General features: G+C 47.8%; 3 protein-coding genes across 4 annotated transcripts; 2 read left to right on the top strand and 1 right to left on the bottom strand.

Annotated features, from left to right (window-relative positions):
• Positions 1–7654: 7654 nt before the first annotated feature.
• On the top strand, positions 7655–8708 carry LOC119362482 (universal stress protein YxiE-like). Its single transcript, XM_037627709.1, has 4 exons — positions 7655–7925; positions 8021–8118; positions 8216–8334; positions 8424–8708. Exons 1-4 carry the CDS (start codon positions 7709–7711, stop codon positions 8509–8511), a joined length of 522 nt encoding a protein of 173 aa, XP_037483606.1. The 5' UTR covers positions 7655–7708; the 3' UTR covers positions 8512–8708.
• Positions 8709–15244: 6536 nt separating this feature from the next.
• LOC119362481 (universal stress protein YxiE-like) lies at positions 15245–16468 on the top strand. 2 transcript variants are annotated; one of them, XM_037627708.1, is made up of 4 exons: positions 15245–15562; positions 15687–15784; positions 15886–15998; positions 16125–16468. In XM_037627708.1, exons 1-4 carry the CDS (start codon positions 15325–15327, stop codon positions 16210–16212), a joined length of 537 nt encoding a protein of 178 aa, XP_037483605.1. In that variant the 5' UTR covers positions 15245–15324; the 3' UTR covers positions 16213–16468. The 2 variants fall into 2 exon arrangements, with proteins under 2 accessions (XP_037483605.1, XP_037483604.1); XM_037627707.1 differs by having other exon boundaries at positions 15247–15562; positions 15880–15998.
• A 461-nt stretch (positions 16469–16929) lies between these two features.
• LOC119367301 (aspartyl protease family protein 2-like) lies at positions 16930–18382 on the bottom strand. The gene has a single exon (XM_037632854.1). The coding sequence runs from the start codon at positions 18348–18350 to the stop codon at positions 17034–17036; it is 1317 nt and encodes a 438-aa protein (XP_037488751.1). The 5' UTR covers positions 18351–18382; the 3' UTR covers positions 16930–17033.
• Between the last annotated feature and the right edge of the window lie 490 nt (positions 18383–18872).

The raw sequence follows: 18872 nt of genomic DNA, 5'->3' as shown, positions 1-18872 counted from the left end.
ATCGACGTCGGTGATGCCTATCCCGCATCCTCGTCGTCGTCGACTCGGCGGTGGAGGCCTGCTTGATCAGGGCCATGTTCGGGACTGGGCTCCGCCGGGCTGGTATTGGGAGGTGCTACCTTCTGGGGGACGTAGGTTGGTGACGAGGCATCCCGTTGTTGACCCGATCCTTGTTTGGTGGCGGTCGCGTGGGCCAGTGACGGTGCCGAGGCTCCCAGACACCGCGGAGGTGGTACGTCACCGTGTCAGCGAGGAGGACGAGCACGTCCGTCGCTACATGGTTGCGTTGGAGGGCAGGTTCGACAATACCTGGCAGGTTCTTCAGGGATCTCACTGGAGCTATGATCCTATGATCGTTCCTTATCTTTGGGTGTCCACCGCCCGCGACGATACCCGTTGGGCGCTACGGTTCTAGCTGTATTAATTAGTGATGCTATATGTATGATAGTATTCGAGGAGTATTCGACGATGTACGGACACAAGAGATGATGCACTTTTGGTTATAATTAAATGCATGCTAATTTGAATACTACTTTATTTTACGATTTGGTTTTGCTTATTGAATGCTCATATTGGAAAAGTACTCCTACTTTGAATGCTAAAATTGAAAAGCACTCCATGCAGAAATCTAGGAGCCCCCTCCATCATCCACGCAGTCGTGGGGGTAGCTTCTCCTTCATTCCCGTGTGCTAAACAATTTGTTGTAATAATGCACTCGGGAATGAAAGGAGGAGCTACTAACATCACCGATAGTCAACCCGTGATTAATAATAATGATCTAATTTAGGTTTTTAGTACATATATTTAATATTTGAATTATGAACTTAGGCCGGAAATGTCGTACTCGGACGATGAAAACCGCCCGGGGGAGTGCGACTGGTGCCACGACGACCGAGGTATGTACGATAGGTTCATTGTGCTGGACGAAGATCGGCGCTTCAGCATTAAGCTCGAGGAGACCTTCGATGTTCATACGGTACGCAACGATGACAATAGTTTTTTCGTAATTAAGCACGACTTCAACTATTTTAACGTGTATTTTTCATCTTTTCCAATTCGACTAGCTTATCCCATGCTTTGCAAACGCTATGTCTTGGAGGGATGGGTTTTGAAGACCATGAAAGTATGGAAACCAAAAAAATTATCCTAAGTACCCATCATGGTGTGGATTTTCAAGTAAAGCTATACAATGCTCAGAGTGTAACCCATTTTGGTTGCAAAAACTGGGAAGCACTTTGCAAGATGTATGGTTTTGATGAGGGTATGCTTGTCACCATGGATCTTGGTGATCCTACAATCGCGCAAGAGAGACCTTCGATTTTCGTCCTTGTGGATACACCTCCAATTCTTCCCCCATGTGAGCTTAACATAGTTATTAAGTAATTTATATTGTTTATTTCAAAATAGTTGTCAACTTATTTCCATTGACAGCTTATTTTCATTCTTCAAAGAAAGTGCGGAAGATGATAGACAGAACCTACTACACCGAAGGCTCCGAACTAACTTATCGGGAGAAAAATCATCTGGTCGCATTTTGTACTGATCTTGAGAATTACAATGTCTACAATCAAACTCCTCAACATTATGGTCAATACGTACCACTAGTGCACGTGTTGAACTACGGTAACTACCATGGAGATATCCTGGTAAGATTTTTTACTATTACGACATCCGTGCATCTTTTTGCACACTTTTAAAACTAGTACATCATTGCTAACTATGAAGTTATTACTATGTTTTTCAACAGATAATCTCGAATGATTGTGTGCCTCATCTGATGTATACGCACGGTAGCCTTCATGTTTTGAACATACAATCAGGTCTTCCTACGAATCTGAACTGTCCATATCGGGTTTCTAAAAGAAGTGGAGACATAACAATTAAAGAATGAAAAAAATGTATGGACAGTCGAAAGGAGCTTCTTGGAAGCAAAAAGCAGCAAAAGGCAAGAATTGGAGACAGGATGATCGCCATTCTTCATAATGGAGAGTCAGGGTCTATATTGTTTTATGCTATTTTACCTTAAGGGTGTTTAGATCATGTCCTACATGATACTGATGATCATGTGCTAAGAACAATTATGTAGGTTCAGGTTCGATGACTATGAGGATGATGATCGTATGACTTATTATTAATAACGAGTAGAAGTTGTATGATGATGCATGATTAGTAGAACTTGTTATTATATATGATGATGTATGATGCGAGCATGCATGAGTTATATTATATCAGCGGGTGAAATGAACATATATAGCAGCAGCGTTGGTAAACCAAGGACGAAGATATAAGAGAGGACACTTCTCTCTATTAGCTAGCTAATAACAACCTAAAAATAACCTCCAAACCCCCTAAAGCAGCCACTTTCTAAAAAAACATGGACTTTTGGTCCCGGTTGGTGCCACCAACCGGGACCAAAGGCCCCCTGACTAGGCTCGGCGCACAGGGCCACATGGAGGCACATTGGTCCCGGTTCGTGTTTGAACCGGGACTAATGGGTGGATGTATTAGTAACGAGTCATTAGTCCCGGTTCATGAACCGGGACTAAAGGCCCTTACAAACCGGGACTATTAGATGTTTTTATACTAGTGTATCCTACTGGCGCACAGTGTTGTTAGACAATGATGGGCGCACGAGATATCCTTTAGTTCGTTGCCTTCTTCGTTGCCCACCTAGGTGCCTGTGCTCAAACATGAGGGGTTAGATGTTGGATGGGAAGCTCGAGACAGGTAGCGGTACGGTGAAGAAAGAGACAAGAACGATCAAAATTCACGAATTTTTTGTTGTCTAGAGCTAGGTAGCGGTATGGTGAAGAAGATGGACAGAGATTCACATCTCTCAATTAATTAAAGGTTACTTTCTCCGTCCCAAAATATGTGTTGCTGGTTTAGTATGCTCTTTGGCCCCTCTCTTTCTACAATTCAAGGGACCGAGATTCGCACATCTCACCTTTAATTAAAGGTTACTTCCTATGTCCAAAATATGTGTCGCTCCGAGATTTGCACATCTGGTTTAACTAAAGGTTACTTCCTACATCCAAAATATGTGTCGCTGATTTAGTACAACTTTAGTACAAAGTTGTACTAATTCAACAACACTTATTTTGGAATAGAGGAAGTTGTATTTAGTGGGATGGAAGTAGGTTTTCTAGCAAGTATAGTTAGACTAGTCTAAAAAATAATAAGTAGTGCACCAAATAATACTCCCTCTGTAGACTAATATAGTTACATATGCAACTTATGATGTAAGATAACCGGGTGTCTCAATCACGTATCCATGCCGTACATATTGCCACATATCATCATCGATAGCCTTGATATGAATCATCATCTTCTCTTTCCAGAAAGGGTAATCCATCCCATCAAAGACCGGAATCTTCTCCGTAGACTTAATGAAAACATAGAACAAAACATATATCTATCTGAAATGAACTACTAAGACCTAGATAGAGAACTCACGATAGAAAACATTATTGAAAGTAAGTTGGCAAAAGTAATGTAAATGTGAGATGGAACTAGTGGTGCTCGATGGTCACAAGGTATTTATTCTACCAGTTCACTCTTCTACAAAAGAGGTACATCTAATTGGAGGGACTTGTGATTGAACACATGAGCTAAACTTTCCCCGTCCTATTCTCCTCGACGAAGTTAGTCATCCATTGTCAATTTAGTCTCGATAGATATGTCTAGTTGGAGGGTCTTGTGGCTGAACACATGAGTTAAACTTTCCTCGTCCTATTCTCGTGGACGAAGTTAGTCATCCATTGTCAATTTAGTCTCGGTAGATACTTCAGGCGACCTCCATAACCTTTACAGACTTTTTGTTCGAAGACCAGTTACTCTTGGTCACTCAGACAAACACCTAACCATCTAAAGAATTAGCAGCACTTAAAAGTAATAGGTTCAGAACTCTTGACTTAGATCTTTGTGATGGTAAACCACTGTCTAGGTTTGGGGCTCTCGATTTTCCTCTCGATGGATTTACTCAAATGTTTCTAATAGGGGTGCTCAAACAATCTTCTTGATAAATCAAACCGAGCAGCCGACTATAACAACAGGCGGGGGCTGGCTATTTATAGCTGGAGCGATCCTGAGGGTGAAATGACTATTTGGGGCCTCGAGCCAAGTCAATGGTCAAACCAACATGTTCCCAACGATCATTCAAACGCACCTTTCAACTTTACTTGAGGAGCAAGTAAAGCCGACTCCTCTGCTAAAGCAATTCTCTCGCTGCCCAGAAGAACATCATCTCTGGCTGGCAAGCAATTACTTTTCGCGCGAAGAGATTTCTCTAAACTCACTTGGATATTTTTCGGTTAAGCATCATAAAGACCAAAGGCTTGGAACATTGACCCCTCTTAATAGTATGGTGGTGCTACCCAATGGAAGAAAATGAAACTACGAAGAAAATGCACATATTCACTTCGTCTTCATTCTTCTCTGTTGCAGCCATTTTCTCTCGGATGCCCCGCGTATCAATTGCTTCGACTCAGCAACATTTTTGGGGCCATCTCCGACACACAATCTCTTCAATAGCAATCTCCTCGATTGCCTTAGCATTCTTCTCTGCTTCGTAGATAATAGTCTTCTGAGTTTATAGAAAGCTCCTCTGAACTCTAGGGGCCTATATTTGTTGTGTGCACTTGCAAACACATTAGTCCCTCACTGTTGCTGTCCAACAATCTTCGAAACTCTCGGAGCACTCGATTGCACCAATAGTTTGGTGGCCTTAATAAGAGCAACTCTAGCCACGCCCCCAACAGCCCCCATGCGTTTTTAGCGCCGGCGCGCAAAAATCGGCCCAGTCACGCCCCAGGAGCCTGTTTTTCGCCAGGTTGGGCAAAAATTGGTGCGGCGGACTGAGGCCGAACCCGGTGCGCTAGAGGACGCTCGGGCACGCCGGGGCGATCGAATTTGGCGCGAAAGAAAGGTGGGCCTGCTGAGTCAGTGACCCACGCGCCTCGTCGTCCTCATCGCCTCGGTTTCCCACGGGGAATTAATGCCAAGGCTGCCCGCCGATCAACCTTCCATTGATTCCTCACGGGCAGCGCGGGCGCGGCGATGCCACACCCCCTGCCATGCGTACATAAGTCGCCCACCCCTGGCCGCTATATAAATGCGTCCCCCTCGCCTGACCACTCCACCCACAGTCGCCGATCTTTCGCTGCCGAGCTCTCTCCTCGTGCGCCGACGCCACTGTGCTCTCTCCCCGTTCCTCTCCCTCCCCTCTTAGCTTTCCAAGCCAATGGGCGAGAGGTTCCCCGGTGATGGGGCGGTGGCCAATGGCTTCGGCCGTCGCTCGCTGCATGAATGGGAGGCGTACCTCCTGTTCGAGGCCAACATGCCGGTGCCGCTGGACATGAGCGCCGCGGGGCGGTGGAGGCTCAGCGTCGGCGGCATCCCCATCCCCCTGCTGCCCGACGTCGACGTGCGCCCCAACCAGTTCGCCGATGAGGTCGCCCACGTGAGGGCGTCTCTGACGGAGGAGCAGCAGGCCCTCCTGCAGTACGCCGCCGTCAACCTCGAGGCCTGGGCGGCGTACTTTCAGCACTGTCAGGCGCACCGGCTTGCGTCCACCAACGGGGCGCCGTTGGTGCGGGGGTCGAAGAACAGCGACGGCCGCCGCCTGTTATGGGATGCCCCCGGCCGGACTCTTCACGCCGTCCTCCAGCACCTCTAGGGAGGTAACGAGCCGCCATTGATGTACCCTGCCACCCTGGGTCCCCGCCGGAGTGGCATCCAATGGATGTCGCGGCGGACCGGCTCCTCCTCTTCCTCCTCCCGCTCGTCCTTCCGCTCCTCCGGCTCGTCCGCGTTGCTCGGCGTCAAGGCCGAACCCGCGGAGACGCCGCTCGGCCGGTGCACCCGCAGCGCCGGTATCATCATCAACGAGGGCGGGCACACCTCCTCCTCCTCAGCTCCTCCCTGCTTTGTCATGCCGAAGACGGAGCCGGGCCTCGCTGTCGTGAAGACGGAGCCAGGGCTCGCCGACGAGCCAGGACTCGACGACGAGGCGACCCTGAAGTGGGCGCGCGAAGATTGGGCGCGGATGGAGCTGGAGCGCCAGCGCCGCGCCCTGGAGCAGTACTCGCCGCCGTGGCCGAGACGAGGGAGGTATCGTCATCCTTGACGATGACAGCGGCGACGACGCGTCGCCTCCGCCGGTCCGCATGGGCGACCCCGGGCAGGGGTCCAGCAGTGGCGTCCGCGTCAAGGAGGAGAAGAAGGACGAGGACAACGGCGGCGACCTCGCCGTGTTTTCGGCCTGTAGTCGCGGCCCTATTTTGTTTTTTAAGTACTTTATTTATGTAAAAAACTATTTCAATTTGCCAGAATAATATAAATGTTTCGCCGAATATTTGTCCAGTTCGCCAAATTTTAGGTTAAAACATTAAAAACAGCTGCCTGGGGCCGACCCAGGGCCTTCGGCTGGGAACCAGGTCGCCCCCAGGCGGCGATTTTTCGAGCCGCCTGGGGGGCCAACGGTTGGAGATGCTCTAAGCATTTTAGAGAGAACATCACCTACTAGGTTGAAGAGTAGGGAGAAATTGGCTTTCAATCTCGTCAATGCCAACAATTATTTTTCTTGAAATGACAGGATTCCCGCATTCATTACGAATTAAGATTTTCTCGGTTAATTAGGAAAACCCAGGAAAAAATCAAATTGTCCAATTTATTATGGAAAACCGGGTTAAATCATCACAACCGCTAAGCGGCACACACAAGATAGCCCACACACATCACTATAAGGCCTCACTGAGACAACATGCATGTGTCATCGTCATCACTCCTTCCCTATAAGGCATTATCGGCATCCCTAAACCCTGAGCAAACGACTCCAACTTTGCCGTAGGCGATCGTCAACTCAACCCACACTGTAGAGGCCATATGAAGTGGTATGAAGATCCGCACCAGAACTTAGTCATATGCAACCAGACAGCGGAACTCCGACTCTGACGGAGAATTACGAAGGACAAATCAGGCTGGCTCGTTCCCCAGAAGATCACCGAAGAGATCAACTGCAGCCAATCATCGTCCACTCCGCTAATATACACGTCCTTTAGGTTTATCTTGATGAAGCCTATATCTACGCAATTTACAAATTTACAATTGCATTTTTGATGAAGTTGTTCTTTTCTACGATTGTACAAGAGTACACTAAAAAGTTCCCCGCAAAAAAAGAAAGAAAAAGAGTACACTAAAATTATACTTTTCAGCGGGAAACTTAGACACACAGACAATTCTTCGATTACTGGGGATTTGACAAAACCAAATATCTTCTGAACCCGCCAAAACGAAATACTCCTCTTCTTCTCACAAGACGAAGGTGCAGCTTTCAAAATCTCTTCTGTCTGAAATCTCAACACGCATCTCGAGTGCATCAGAAATCAGCACGCACCGACGGAAAGGAAACGACCACCATGCCCCCGAACCGTCGCTGCCGTGGCCGTCCCCATCCAAGCGGGCAGATGATGCATGCGAAGTGAAAAGCAACAGAACTGAACGGAAACCGGGGGAGCCCTGTCGTCATCAGCTCCCGCCGGTAACCGGCCGCACGCAACCGCGCCTCCGGTTTCGCCAGCGTACGTGCCACTCTCACACCCCCAATACCGACTGACATACAACTAAGCTATATATAGGCCTAGCTAGCCCGCGGCCTTGAGCAATAACCACTTCAACCAAGAAAATCCTCGCGTCCTTCGATTGTTATATGATGGCGGAGACCAAGGCAGCGTCTGTGGCGGCGGAGGAGGGGAGGAGCAAGACGGTGGTGCTGGTCGCCGTGGACGACAGCGACCACAGCTACCGCGCGCTCGAGTGGGCCATGCGTTACGTGGCGGAGATGGCCGGCGCCGGGGCGCCGACGGAGCTCGTCATCGTGCACGCCAAGCCGTCCCCTTCCCCCGTGGTCACCATGGGTGGCCCCGGTGCGTTGTTCACCTCCTCTTTAGCTTTAATGCTTTATCGTTTCGCCCTCCGGAATCGGAGCGACCTCTGACTGACTTCTGCGGATTCGCTTCAGGCGTGTCCGGCGACGTGGTGAGGTTAGTGGAGGCGGACCTGCGCAAGAAGGCCGAGGGCGTCGTCGACAGGGCGCGCCGCCTCTGCGTCGCCAACTCGGTAACATCCGCGAGCAGCTCGTCGCATTGCTTCATGGACAGATTAACAATCACACATTGCATGTCTGTAACCTGTTGCTGCTTGTCCGAAACCGCAGGTGCAGGGCGTGGTGGAGGTGGTCGACGGGGAGCCGAGGCACGTCCTGTGCAACGCCGTCGAGAAGCACCACGCCGATCTGCTCGTCGTCGGCAGCCATGGCTACGGCGCCATCAAGAGGTTCTCATTTTCTCCTGCAGTGTACGCTTTCGCCGCGAGACTGAAACTAATGGTGACGGGCTTTTTGTCTGCACTCCTCTTTCTCGCAGGGCATTGCTCGGGAGCGTGAGCGACTACTGCGCCCACCATGCGCACTGCTCAGTGATGATAGTCAAGCAGCCCAAGTCCAAGAACTGATCGCCATTTCCGGTGTTAGATCTATCGATCGTGCCCAGTTCCAGTGCTGGGATTGTGCGATTTGCGTGCCTACACTATGTATCCCCACTGAGTTATTTCTACTCCAATGTTTGTACTCCCTTTCATATCTACTCTGCATATTGGCAGTCAAGCTATGTAAACATTTGAGCAAATTTATAGAAAAACTTATTAACATACGCAATACTATACCCGCAAAAAAACCCGCAATAGGAAACCTGTATGTTAAATTCATCATTGAAATATTATTTTCACGTATTACATATGCTTGTTTTTGTAAATGTTTGTATTGTTTTCTATAAACTTGGCCAAGCTTTATGCATTTTGACTCACGACAGAGCTAATGTGCAGAGTAAATGAAAACAGGAAAAAAAAGTACTATGGGTGCCACACATGATGCTTGGGTGTTCATCTCCTGATGTCAATATCAACTTGCCCTTCTTCGAGAGACTGGCCATTCAATGATCCAACTCCTTTGTTGCATTTTTATGATTTTTTTAAGTTTCTAGTGGATCTGCTTTGTGCTTCAAATGGGTTGTCAGCTAGGGCATTCGCTCATGGGCACTACACTGAATAACTGCTTTGATGTCTGTTCGTTATCGCTCCTACTCTCTCTGTAAACTAATATAAGCTGTTTCAAATCAGTATTTATACTTAAAAAGATAACACGTAAAGTTCAGTCATACATTTTGTCGAAAAATACAGTAGTACCAGTTCAAAAAATGAAATATTTTGTATCAGTGTTTACTTGCATAAGACAACTAATTTTTGTTGTCGAGAAAAAAGATTAGGCTAAAAATCCTATCAAAATTCATTCATTCTGAATCTTTTATCATATCGCTTATTACGGCTGTCTTTAGAATTTCATTGACTATATATGTTTCTTTCCATATGAGCTATTCCCTTTGCTTTCAATCTGTCTTGTGCCACTCCAGCTTTCACTCAAGCCATTCTTTGCCTGTCGACCCTCACTGTTCCTCTTGCTTCCTTACATAACTGCTTCATGTTTTTATTAGTGTTTACTTGCATACCACAACTGAAAAAAGATTGTTGTAGACTTAACAAAAATGGCATTCACTTAGAGATAGCCTAAGAATCTACTGCACTCTGTCGGGAAAATACAATAGTATCGGTTCAAAAATGGAATAGATACATTAATTCCAACAATGCAAGAGAGCCGGACAAAAATATTGTAAACCCACTATGAAAATGTAGTTGATTCCAGCAAAATTGTACATATTGGTTAGTTTTTTTCCGGTACATGCTAGTGTAATATTACAATGGATACTAATGCAAAACACAATCAACAAAAAGGTTAATTCCGAGTATACCCGACCATGGGCAGCCCGGCTTGGCCCGACGCTGCTCCTGGGCCGGGCTCGGGCCTAGATTTTGAGCCCGAAGGCCGGGCCAGGCCCGGGCCCGCCGTTTTTTTACAATTTACTGAAGGGGCCTGGCCTGAGGCCCGGCGGGCTTTTACATGTATGGGCCGGGCTTGGGCTTGATTTTCTAGGCCTGACGTCCGGGCCGGCCCGGCCCCGGTTTTGGGTTTTCTGCGTAGGGGCTTGGCTAGGCCCAGCCTGAAGCCCGGCCCGGCCCGAGGGATGGCCAGATATACTTCCGAGGAATCTTGCTGAAACCAATACAATGTGAAAGCAGATTTCAAATTGGACGCTCCATCTAGTAGTAGTAGTACTAGTAGTGACTTTTTGAAGCACTTGAACCATCTTCTACTCGCTTTAGTTATTTTTCTTTTGCATGGATGACGCCATGCAGTAACCGGGATGCGTGGCGGTGCAAGCCGTGGTGCTACACAATGACGGGCGTGATCGTGGCCTTCTTCATTGCCCACTTGGATGCATGTACTCAAACATGAGGACCTAGATGTTGGATGGGAAGCTCGAGCTGGGAAACGGCATGGTGAAGAAAGAGATGGAAACGGACGATGCTTCGGTGCCAACTGGGCCCACATGTCAATGACCCAAAGGCAGGTGCCTTTATGGCACCGAAGCATCGTCCGATGGAAACGGCCAAAATTCATGAACTTTTTGTTGTTAGAACTACAATTACTGCTACCGCATCCTCCTCCCCTTGCGCTCCCCTGTCCCCTCTCCCTCTCTACAACTAGTAAGCATGCACGTGCAATGCACGTTTATTAAATCCAAATTTTGAATACGCAGATCACATCTCGACTAATAAATTAGTGTTCATGCATGTGAGTTGTTACACCATATCCAGTAAAAATAACAATACAACATATACGTTCGTAAGTGACACTCAGTTCATTGTTACTCATACCCACAACTTATCAAAGAGACCATCTAAATCTAATGCGAATTCCAGGGGCTGTGTACCTCTCAAACACTGCATCCAAGTCACCTGGATCTTCCCGTGTCATTCCCCTCCCATCATATCTCGTCTGGTCGCCCCGACCTCTGTCTTCTTTTCTAGCAATGCACCCTGCTCCAACACCGCCAAGTGAAAATCCACCTCACACAGTCGACAAATACATAATATGAAGAATACTATAAATCTAGTACTACATTAAGGTTGTGAGGTCAATTCAACATTTGGAAAAAAATAAATATGGAAAACTGTACTTAATTAGGTCTCTGTTGTTGGAGTTGCAAGATCTATTTCCATCACTGGTGACATGGAATTGTTGGAGTTTAAATAAAATTACTCATCACAAAATACTGTTTGAACAACAATTATTTTGATTACTAATAGTTACACAAAATATAGTTTTTGTGCAACATTGCAAAATAAATGGATGTTTAGGAATTATAAATGGAAACAAAAAAATATCCAAACTTAGAAATACCTGCAAATGAGATTATAAGTTGGCTAGAAAACATCAGCCATACATCAGTTCAAGTGCCCAAGCAAGAAGTAAATACAAGAGGAGAAGCATATATCGGTCCAATACCTTCTACACAAGAAAGAACTTAACTTTACAAATCTCCTCGTTCAGGCATACATATGCTTCCCCCGAAAAAATAAAGGCATACATGGGTTAAATCAGGGTGCCTAAATGAAGTAAATCTTCAATTGCTAGTCTTCAATCATCTCCGGTAATGTTTTTTGCATTTTGAAAATATATAAATGTTCAAGAAATCAAATTAATTGTTTAAGGAGAAAGTAGCTTGTCACAAAAAGTAACACAAACTACACAAAGCTATCTAAAAAATGGATTCCCAACTTTTCATAATATTGTTTCAATCCCATGCCTATTTAATGCAATGTTAGCGGTTTGCACATTAGGTTGGGTTTCTTCCAACATGCTATCTATGACCATGAGGTGATTTATTAATTCAAAGAATTTTTTCAAGAGTGAATTTACAATGTAGCTCAATGAATAATATGGAACATAGTAAGGCAATGAGAAACAACAAGAACCATGTCTTACTATGCTTGAGCTGCATATGCATACCTTAAAAAGGAGTGCTGTTATTGTAGAGCTTAATCTCTAATCGAGCTTTCTCATTAGTGCAACCCATAACAATATTTTTAGAAAGTTTGCCCAAGTAAGACTTAATTATTTCACCTAGTAACACGGTAATGCTTTTCTGCAACCAGTTGCATTCTGTGAGAATGTTGATACATCACATTCGCAAAAATTGTCAGTGTCACTATCCAATGTGAAACCCATCAACTTAAACCAACATTAAGAGTAGCAAATGTTTTGCACCCAGTATGGAGTTTTGAAAACAAAAGATATACCAAAAAGGGTGTCGTCGACCAATAATTTCAGAAATAGCTGCGGTTGATTATATAAAATAAATAGAGGAAACATCATATTACCAGGACAAGAGGTCACATGCAGGTTACCAACAATCTCAGCATCAGTGTGGTAGATGAAGCTTTGTTCCAAAAAGGCTCTTGGACACAACCTATAGCCTGAAAGGGCTCCAGGATCATATACTACAAAATATACATAATATGCTTTCATGAACCTCCATTGCACACTTTGTCGCTATATGTGCATACAAATGTTTGATGCTTAGTCGGACCACAACATCAAAGCAATCTTGATAGGATTACTTGATGCCTGCAGCTAGCAGCAATGCAATTCATGGACATTGACCTCCTATAGATACCACGATCTGTAGTAAATTCACCTTAAAACACACAAATATGAAGCGATATTATAGACAAGTTAACCTGTAATATAATTGTTTTGCGAACAATCTACTACTGACCATTGAAAGAAATCTGAACATTCTTCATGGGTTCATTTATACTGCCGGGATACGTTAACAAACACACAATGCTGAATTCTTTATGGGTTCATTTCTCTCCAAAATTTAAGATGCATTGCGAACATTCCCTCTACATAAAATGGAACCACTCACTCTTTTCTCTAAGCGCTCTGCGTAGACAATCTGTCCACTTCCAGTAGCAACTAATTAACCTGCCAAAGCAACAATTAACATTAGCGATGTAGGCGAACTCACTCACAAATAGCTACTATAAGGCTACTGAATATCAGAAAAAACAAGAAGGCAAAAATGAAACTTGAAAAATAAAATAATTCCATCAATACCCTATTCTCCTTATTGTGAAGCCTGATTATCAACAACGGCATGTGCTGCGTCCGCGGGGTCGTCGGTGGCAATGCAAGGAGCGGGCCAAGCCAGGGATGCAGGAGGACAGGGAGGTTAGTGTCGAAGAGATTGTGAGGTAGGCGGGAGGGAAGTGTCGAAGAGATTGTGAGGTAGGCCGCCGACGGGGAAGGAAGTTCGAAGAGACTGTGAGGCAGGCCGCCGATGGGGAAGTAGAAGATTGCTTGCAACGGATGTGTGGCGTCCATGGGGTCGAAGGCTGCAGAATCTGCAGGGAAGGGGATAGGCCTGGGAGGCGCGGGGATCGTGTATGGAGGGGCAGGCGCGGCGAATCGATGGAATGATCTGCCTTATCTGGTCATCATCAACCTAGAATCGAATGGAAACACACGTCATTTATTTTATTCGAAATGAATATTTCTAGCATCAATTGAAATCATGCTTGAACTACAAATGAATGAAGTGCTTGTTGGGATTGGAAATATATGTAGTCAGTGACATACAGCGATCCAACTACTGAAATTTGTGCTCTTGAGCACCTACACAGGCCTGAAAGAAGTAATCAAAGAAGAGGGGAATCACTTATGAACACTGCAAGTTTGCAACTAATTTGTAGTGTGGTTAATTACATATTTACATGTCGACCGGGCAGGGAAGCAAGCACTCGTGATCTTGCCTGCTGCTGAACACTCTCTGATTATGCACCCCAATGGACAATTGTCGGGTCATCATTCTGCACAAATTTGCAAGATGACCTTGTATAATGCATTTCAAGTATGAACTGCTAGCTAGGAGAAAACTGAATATGTGGAGCACCTGACGATGGTAACGATGCGCTTGGAGGCGGCAGTGATGCACCGGCCCTGGTCGCCGAGGTCGAAGCCATTGGTTAGCTTGGGCATGGCGTCACCGGACCGTGTCCCCCCAGCAAACCTCCCCTCCCCCTCCCCCTCCTCCTCCTCGTTGTCTTAGTTCCTCTACCCCGCCTCACCGTCGAACTTGTCCTCTCGCCGCAGAGCGACGGGCGAGCGGGCCATGTCTCCCGACGGCACGCGTCTCGATTGCCCCCTGGGCGGCGGCCGCCCGGCTGAGCTCCTCGGCGGCCCGTTGCCCTGGTGGTGGCGGCTTGGCGGCCAGCAGGGCCTCGCCTCCCTGGCGGACCTTGTTCGTCGCCGTCGTCGTCGCGGAGCCCCGGCGGATTTTGAAACTGATTTATATCCAATGAAACTCGACAGAAACTCAAAAAAACAGAGGACTAAACTGTGTCCATGGGTTATGAAGCGAATTCAGAAGGTGGGGAGAGATATGAGAAAACGAATTGCACCTTTAGAATTTTGAGGATCTCTGTTGTGGAGTCGGCGGCCAGGCCGGGGCAGCGGCTCTAGCGGCGGCCAGGCCGCGGCGGCGTGGCGGTGTGGTGCGGCGGAGACGGCGGAGGCTGGGCGGTTGGGGAGGCGCGGGGGCGAGGCTGCGGGAGCGGCGTGGAGGCGGCGGAGGCTGGGCGGTTGGGGAGGCGCGGGGGCGAGGCTGCGGGAGCGGCGTGGCGAGGGTCGTGGGATTCGCTTTCGTTAGCGTGGCCTAATCCCGTGGCTTGTTGTGTTAAACACGGGAGGATTATGGGCCATCAGATATTATAGATGGACGGATAAAATTGTTTAGATCTGCCCTTTTTTTTTATAGTGGTAGTAGATTCAAAGAACTGAAATTCACATACCTCGCAATTAATTAATGGCTAGTACATAGTGTGAAGAAAGTAGCCTTTCTAACGATCATCATTCGTTCGCTCGGGTAGCCTCAGCAAGGAACGTCGCCTTATTGGAGAAAATAAAGTGCATCTGTTCTGCTCTACCTCAACACGCATCTCGAGCAAGTGCGTCGTCACGCACTTGAACTACCTAAAAGAAACAGTCACCGTGCCCTGCGCCGTCGCTGTCGTCGCCGTCGACATCCACTCCAGCGGGAAGATCACGATCGAGAAGCGGAAATAAGCAAAACCAAACGGAAACCGGGCCAGCGTGCCACCAGTATCCATTATCTCCGGTCAGTCAGCGGCCGCACGCAACTTGGCCACCGCGGTTTCACATCCCGTACGCCGATCGGCAGCAAGTAGCATCCAGCTCCACCACACATATATAAGCAGCGGCCCGAAGCCAGGACGGCAAACCACATCAAACCGAGCCAAGAAACCTTCTCTGATAACTTTTAATCCTCGCATCGTTGACTGTTGTACATGATGGCGGAGACCGAGGCAGCGTCTGCGGCCGCGGCGGCGGAGGCGGGCCCGGCGGAGGAGGGGAGGAGCAAGACGGTGGTGCTGGTCGGCGTGGACGACAGCGACCACAGCTACCGCGCGCTCGAGTGGGCCGTGCTGTACGTGGCGGAGACGGCCGGCGCCGGGGCACCGGTGGAGCTCGTCGTCGTCCACGCCAAGCCGGCCGTGTCCTCCGTCGTCACCCTCGGCGGCCCCGGTACGCGCCGTCCGCGATCCCCTCCCTCGTTGTTTTTTTTTTCTTGATAAAATCCCTCGTTGTTCTTGGTTATCTGAATCGGCCGGAGCGCTGATCTCTGAGGATCGATCGATTTCACTTTCAGCCGCCGCCGGGGACGTGGTGAGGTACGTGGATGCGGACCTGCGCAGGAGGGCCGAGGAGGTCGTCGACAGGGCTCGCCGCCTCTGCGCCGCCAACTCGGTAACATGATCCACTACCAATTCGAGAAGCGAGTAACAAGATCACGCTGATTGCTGCTCTGCTTAATTGCCAGTCACATGTGGAATCGATTGGAGGTGCAGGGTGTGGTTGAGGTGATCGACGGGGAGCCGAGGTTCGTGCTCTGCAACGCCGTGGAGAAGCACCACGCCGACCTGCTCGTCGTCGGCAGCCATGGCTACGGCGCCATCAAGAGGTAGTTGATGAAATTTATTTATCTCCAGTCCAGTCTCCCGTGCTGCAGAGCTAGTGGGTCTCCAGAACAAAGGCATACGACCAGGTCGTATAGGATTTTTTTGAACCAACTTGACGCTTGTTGCAGGGCATTTCTTGGGAGCGTGAGCGACTACTGCGCCCACCACGCGCACTGCTCGGTGATGATAGTCAAGCAGCCAAAGCCCAAGGAATGATCGCCATCTCCAGTTCCAGTGTTGGCATTGTGCCATTTGCGTGCCCACGCACTGCACTGTATCCCTGTGTAATTACTGCTCTATTTCTTTGGATCCTCCGGATGTTTATTGAAATATACTGCCGTGGATGGACGATCCGTGGTTGCGGTTGAAGATTATTGAAATATGTTGCCGTCTCTCTTCATCATATTAGACTATTGAAGCAACTGGCTAGCATGATCATAATATGGTATCCGAATCAAGAGGTCTTACATCACATGCTGTGCGCTAGATGGCCACTACAACTGGTTAATGTTTGAGTGAGCGAGAGGGATCCAATATATACCTACTTTCATATTACTGCCATCTGTTGACACTAGATTTTTGCACGGGCAAATACTCAATTAGGATGGCCTCTAATAAAAATGTTTTAACATAAAAAATCTTCATCTCATCGAAACGGTCAATTTTGATATGTAAATCGTCTTAATCTAAAGTCATGTTTCAAGAATGAAAAATAAGGTAAATGTTCGAGGAACACCTTGCTGACGGGCATATCCAACAAACAAATGTGTATAGTAACAGGCTAACAGCAATACATCGTGTCCTTGAATATTGGGAGTATACGTTTTTGTAATCACTGATTCTTGCAAGTATGAAATCAAATCGCATCAAATTTCACACGGGTGGCATGATATTTTCTTGACATCTAGTCCAAAATTAGTACTTGAGAGAAAATCACCCCAAAAGTTCTGATCAATTATTTATTTATTTATTTGTGCCCATGCATACAGTTCTTGCACCAGCGGCATCTAGTGCATAAGAAAGAAAGGCATATTGATCTAGCTACTGTCGTTCCCGCAATTCTCCGGAGCAAAGTAGAGTAGCCTATGGTCGACATCAATGGTGAAGCGCGTGTCCACCTGTTGCGCGGCGCCAAGAACCGTCATCTTCTCGTCCGGAAAGATGAGGAAGCAGGCGTGCTGGGCTCCGTGGTGCATTTTTGTCACAAACAGTAGATCCCACTTGATCGTAAGCTGGGCGCCACCGGCCAGGTGGAGCGTGATGCTTGGGAGCTTCTGGTAGATCCCATGTATCGACACGACGAAGCAGAGGTGGGAGCCCGGCACTCGGTATCCGGCACGGCGCACCCCGAGGCGATGCTGTAGATCCGCGACGACCGCGGCCTCGAGGATGTCGTACGCCGCACGGATCATCCTGGTCTCGGGTGTTCCGACATCGATGATGGTGCCGCCGTGTTTCCTTGCCTGGTCGCGAGAGAACATACCTCGGTTGATTCTCGTGAGCCTCTGACCGTTCAGGCTAACACCCTCCAAGCCGATGAAGTACAACATTGTTGTGTCGTGGTACATCAACGCCGTGCTGTGGGCGTGGTCGTGGTTGGGGACGTCACTGCCGAACCCGAGGAAGCCATGCTTGGCGGTGTGTTGGCCGTGGTAGAAGAGGCAGTAAGAAAACTTTGAAGTGTCGAACCCGTGCCCGGCAAGCTGGTACTTGAACGACGTCGACCTTTTGTTCAAGCTCATGGCACCAGCGACAATGCCGTGGTTCCAGAACTCATCTGCTCTGTGTGCGCACCCGAATATGAGTCCGCCCAAGCTTCTATGACCGGTGCCGGTGTCGCCAAAGGTGAACACGTCACTGGCCAGGTACCCTTGCACGACAGCGAGCGAAGTGGTGCCGGAGAAGCTGCACTTGTCATGACCGTGGCCGACGAAGGGGGGCTTGCAGTGGATGCTCGTTGGCTTGACAAGCGCATACTTTGGGGAGAGGGCGGCGTCAAAGATTGGGCCCTCCTGCTGCTCCTCTGGGGTGCAAGGCTTACACCTGATCCATGTGAGGTTGCCCACGAAGTCCAGCGCGAGCTTATAGAAGTGCTGGCCTCTGCCGCTGCCGACTCCGACGACGACACTGAACATCGGCCAACCGGCAGGGGCTACCCTCGGTCGTATGTTCATGGGGTTCACATCACCCTCAGGCAGCAAGAGCTCCCCGATTTCACCGGTTGTGTGGTTGAGCTTGTGGTGGCTGGATACGAGAGGCAGGCTGAATCCGATATTGCGGGTGGCTGAAGTGAGGTTGGCAGGAGTTAGCAAAGCAAGGAGGAAACATAGCATGGAAGCAGATAAACGAGACATGGCTAATGACTTATGATTGCAAGTCCTACAGGGGGAGCAGGGATGGATCACTCCCTCGGAGTCCTACCTTAAATAGACTCTTACTACACTCCAATTTAATGTGTCAAATTGTGTATGGAAGGAGCAGTTTGATATTTTTCTGTAAATGAGAGTATCTAAATTGGATGTGCCGATCCAATTTATGATGCGTAAGCTACTACACTCCAATTAATGTGTAATTGTTTTACTCGTCCATAAATGAGATACATCATACTCGGGTGCAAGAATATCGAAAATGGATGCATTGCATTCATGTTCCTTATTAGTAGTACTAATGAGAGTGTGATCTCTCAAAATAGAAGCCTACTACACTCCAATTAATGTGTCGAATTATGCATCGAAATAGTTTGATACTCATCCGTAAATGAGGTACATCATACTAGGGTGTAAGAATGTCAAAAATGGATGTGTTGCATTTATGTTCCTTATTAGTAGTAATGAGAGTACATCCCTATGGTGAAAGAATGCCTAAAATGTATACGT

The sequence above is a fragment of the Triticum dicoccoides genome, chromosome 2B (assembly GCF_002162155.2).
Source record: "Triticum dicoccoides isolate Atlit2015 ecotype Zavitan chromosome 2B, WEW_v2.0, whole genome shotgun sequence".
Taxonomy (NCBI): Eukaryota; Viridiplantae; Streptophyta; class Magnoliopsida; order Poales; family Poaceae; genus Triticum; species Triticum dicoccoides.
The sequence above is the reverse complement of the archived record's forward strand: the minus strand, read 5'-3'. Positions and strand labels throughout refer to the sequence as shown.

Excerpts from the sequence above, each read along its gene's own strand:
- LOC119367301 (XM_037632854.1), bottom strand. The coding sequence starts at position 18,350 with ATGTCTCGTTTATCTGCTTCCATGCTATGTTTCCTCCTTGCTTTGCTA.
- LOC119362481 (XM_037627707.1), top strand. The coding sequence starts at position 15,325 with ATGATGGCGGAGACCGAGGCAGCGTCTGCGGCCGCGGCGGCGGAGGCG. Across the intron at positions 15,563-15,686 it reads CGTCACCCTCGGCGGCCCCG|CCGCCGCCGGGGACGTGGTG; the intron begins GTACGCGCCGTC and ends TTTCACTTTCAG. Across the intron at positions 15,785-15,879 it reads GCCTCTGCGCCGCCAACTCG|GTGCAGGGTGTGGTTGAGGT; the intron begins GTAACATGATCC and ends AATCGATTGGAG.
- LOC119362482 (XM_037627709.1), top strand. The coding sequence starts at position 7,709 with ATGATGGCGGAGACCAAGGCAGCGTCTGTGGCGGCGGAGGAGGGGAGG. Across the intron at positions 7,926-8,020 it reads GGTCACCATGGGTGGCCCCG|GCGTGTCCGGCGACGTGGTG; the intron begins GTGCGTTGTTCA and ends GATTCGCTTCAG. Across the intron at positions 8,335-8,423 it reads GGCTACGGCGCCATCAAGAG|GGCATTGCTCGGGAGCGTGA; the intron begins GTTCTCATTTTC and ends TCTTTCTCGCAG.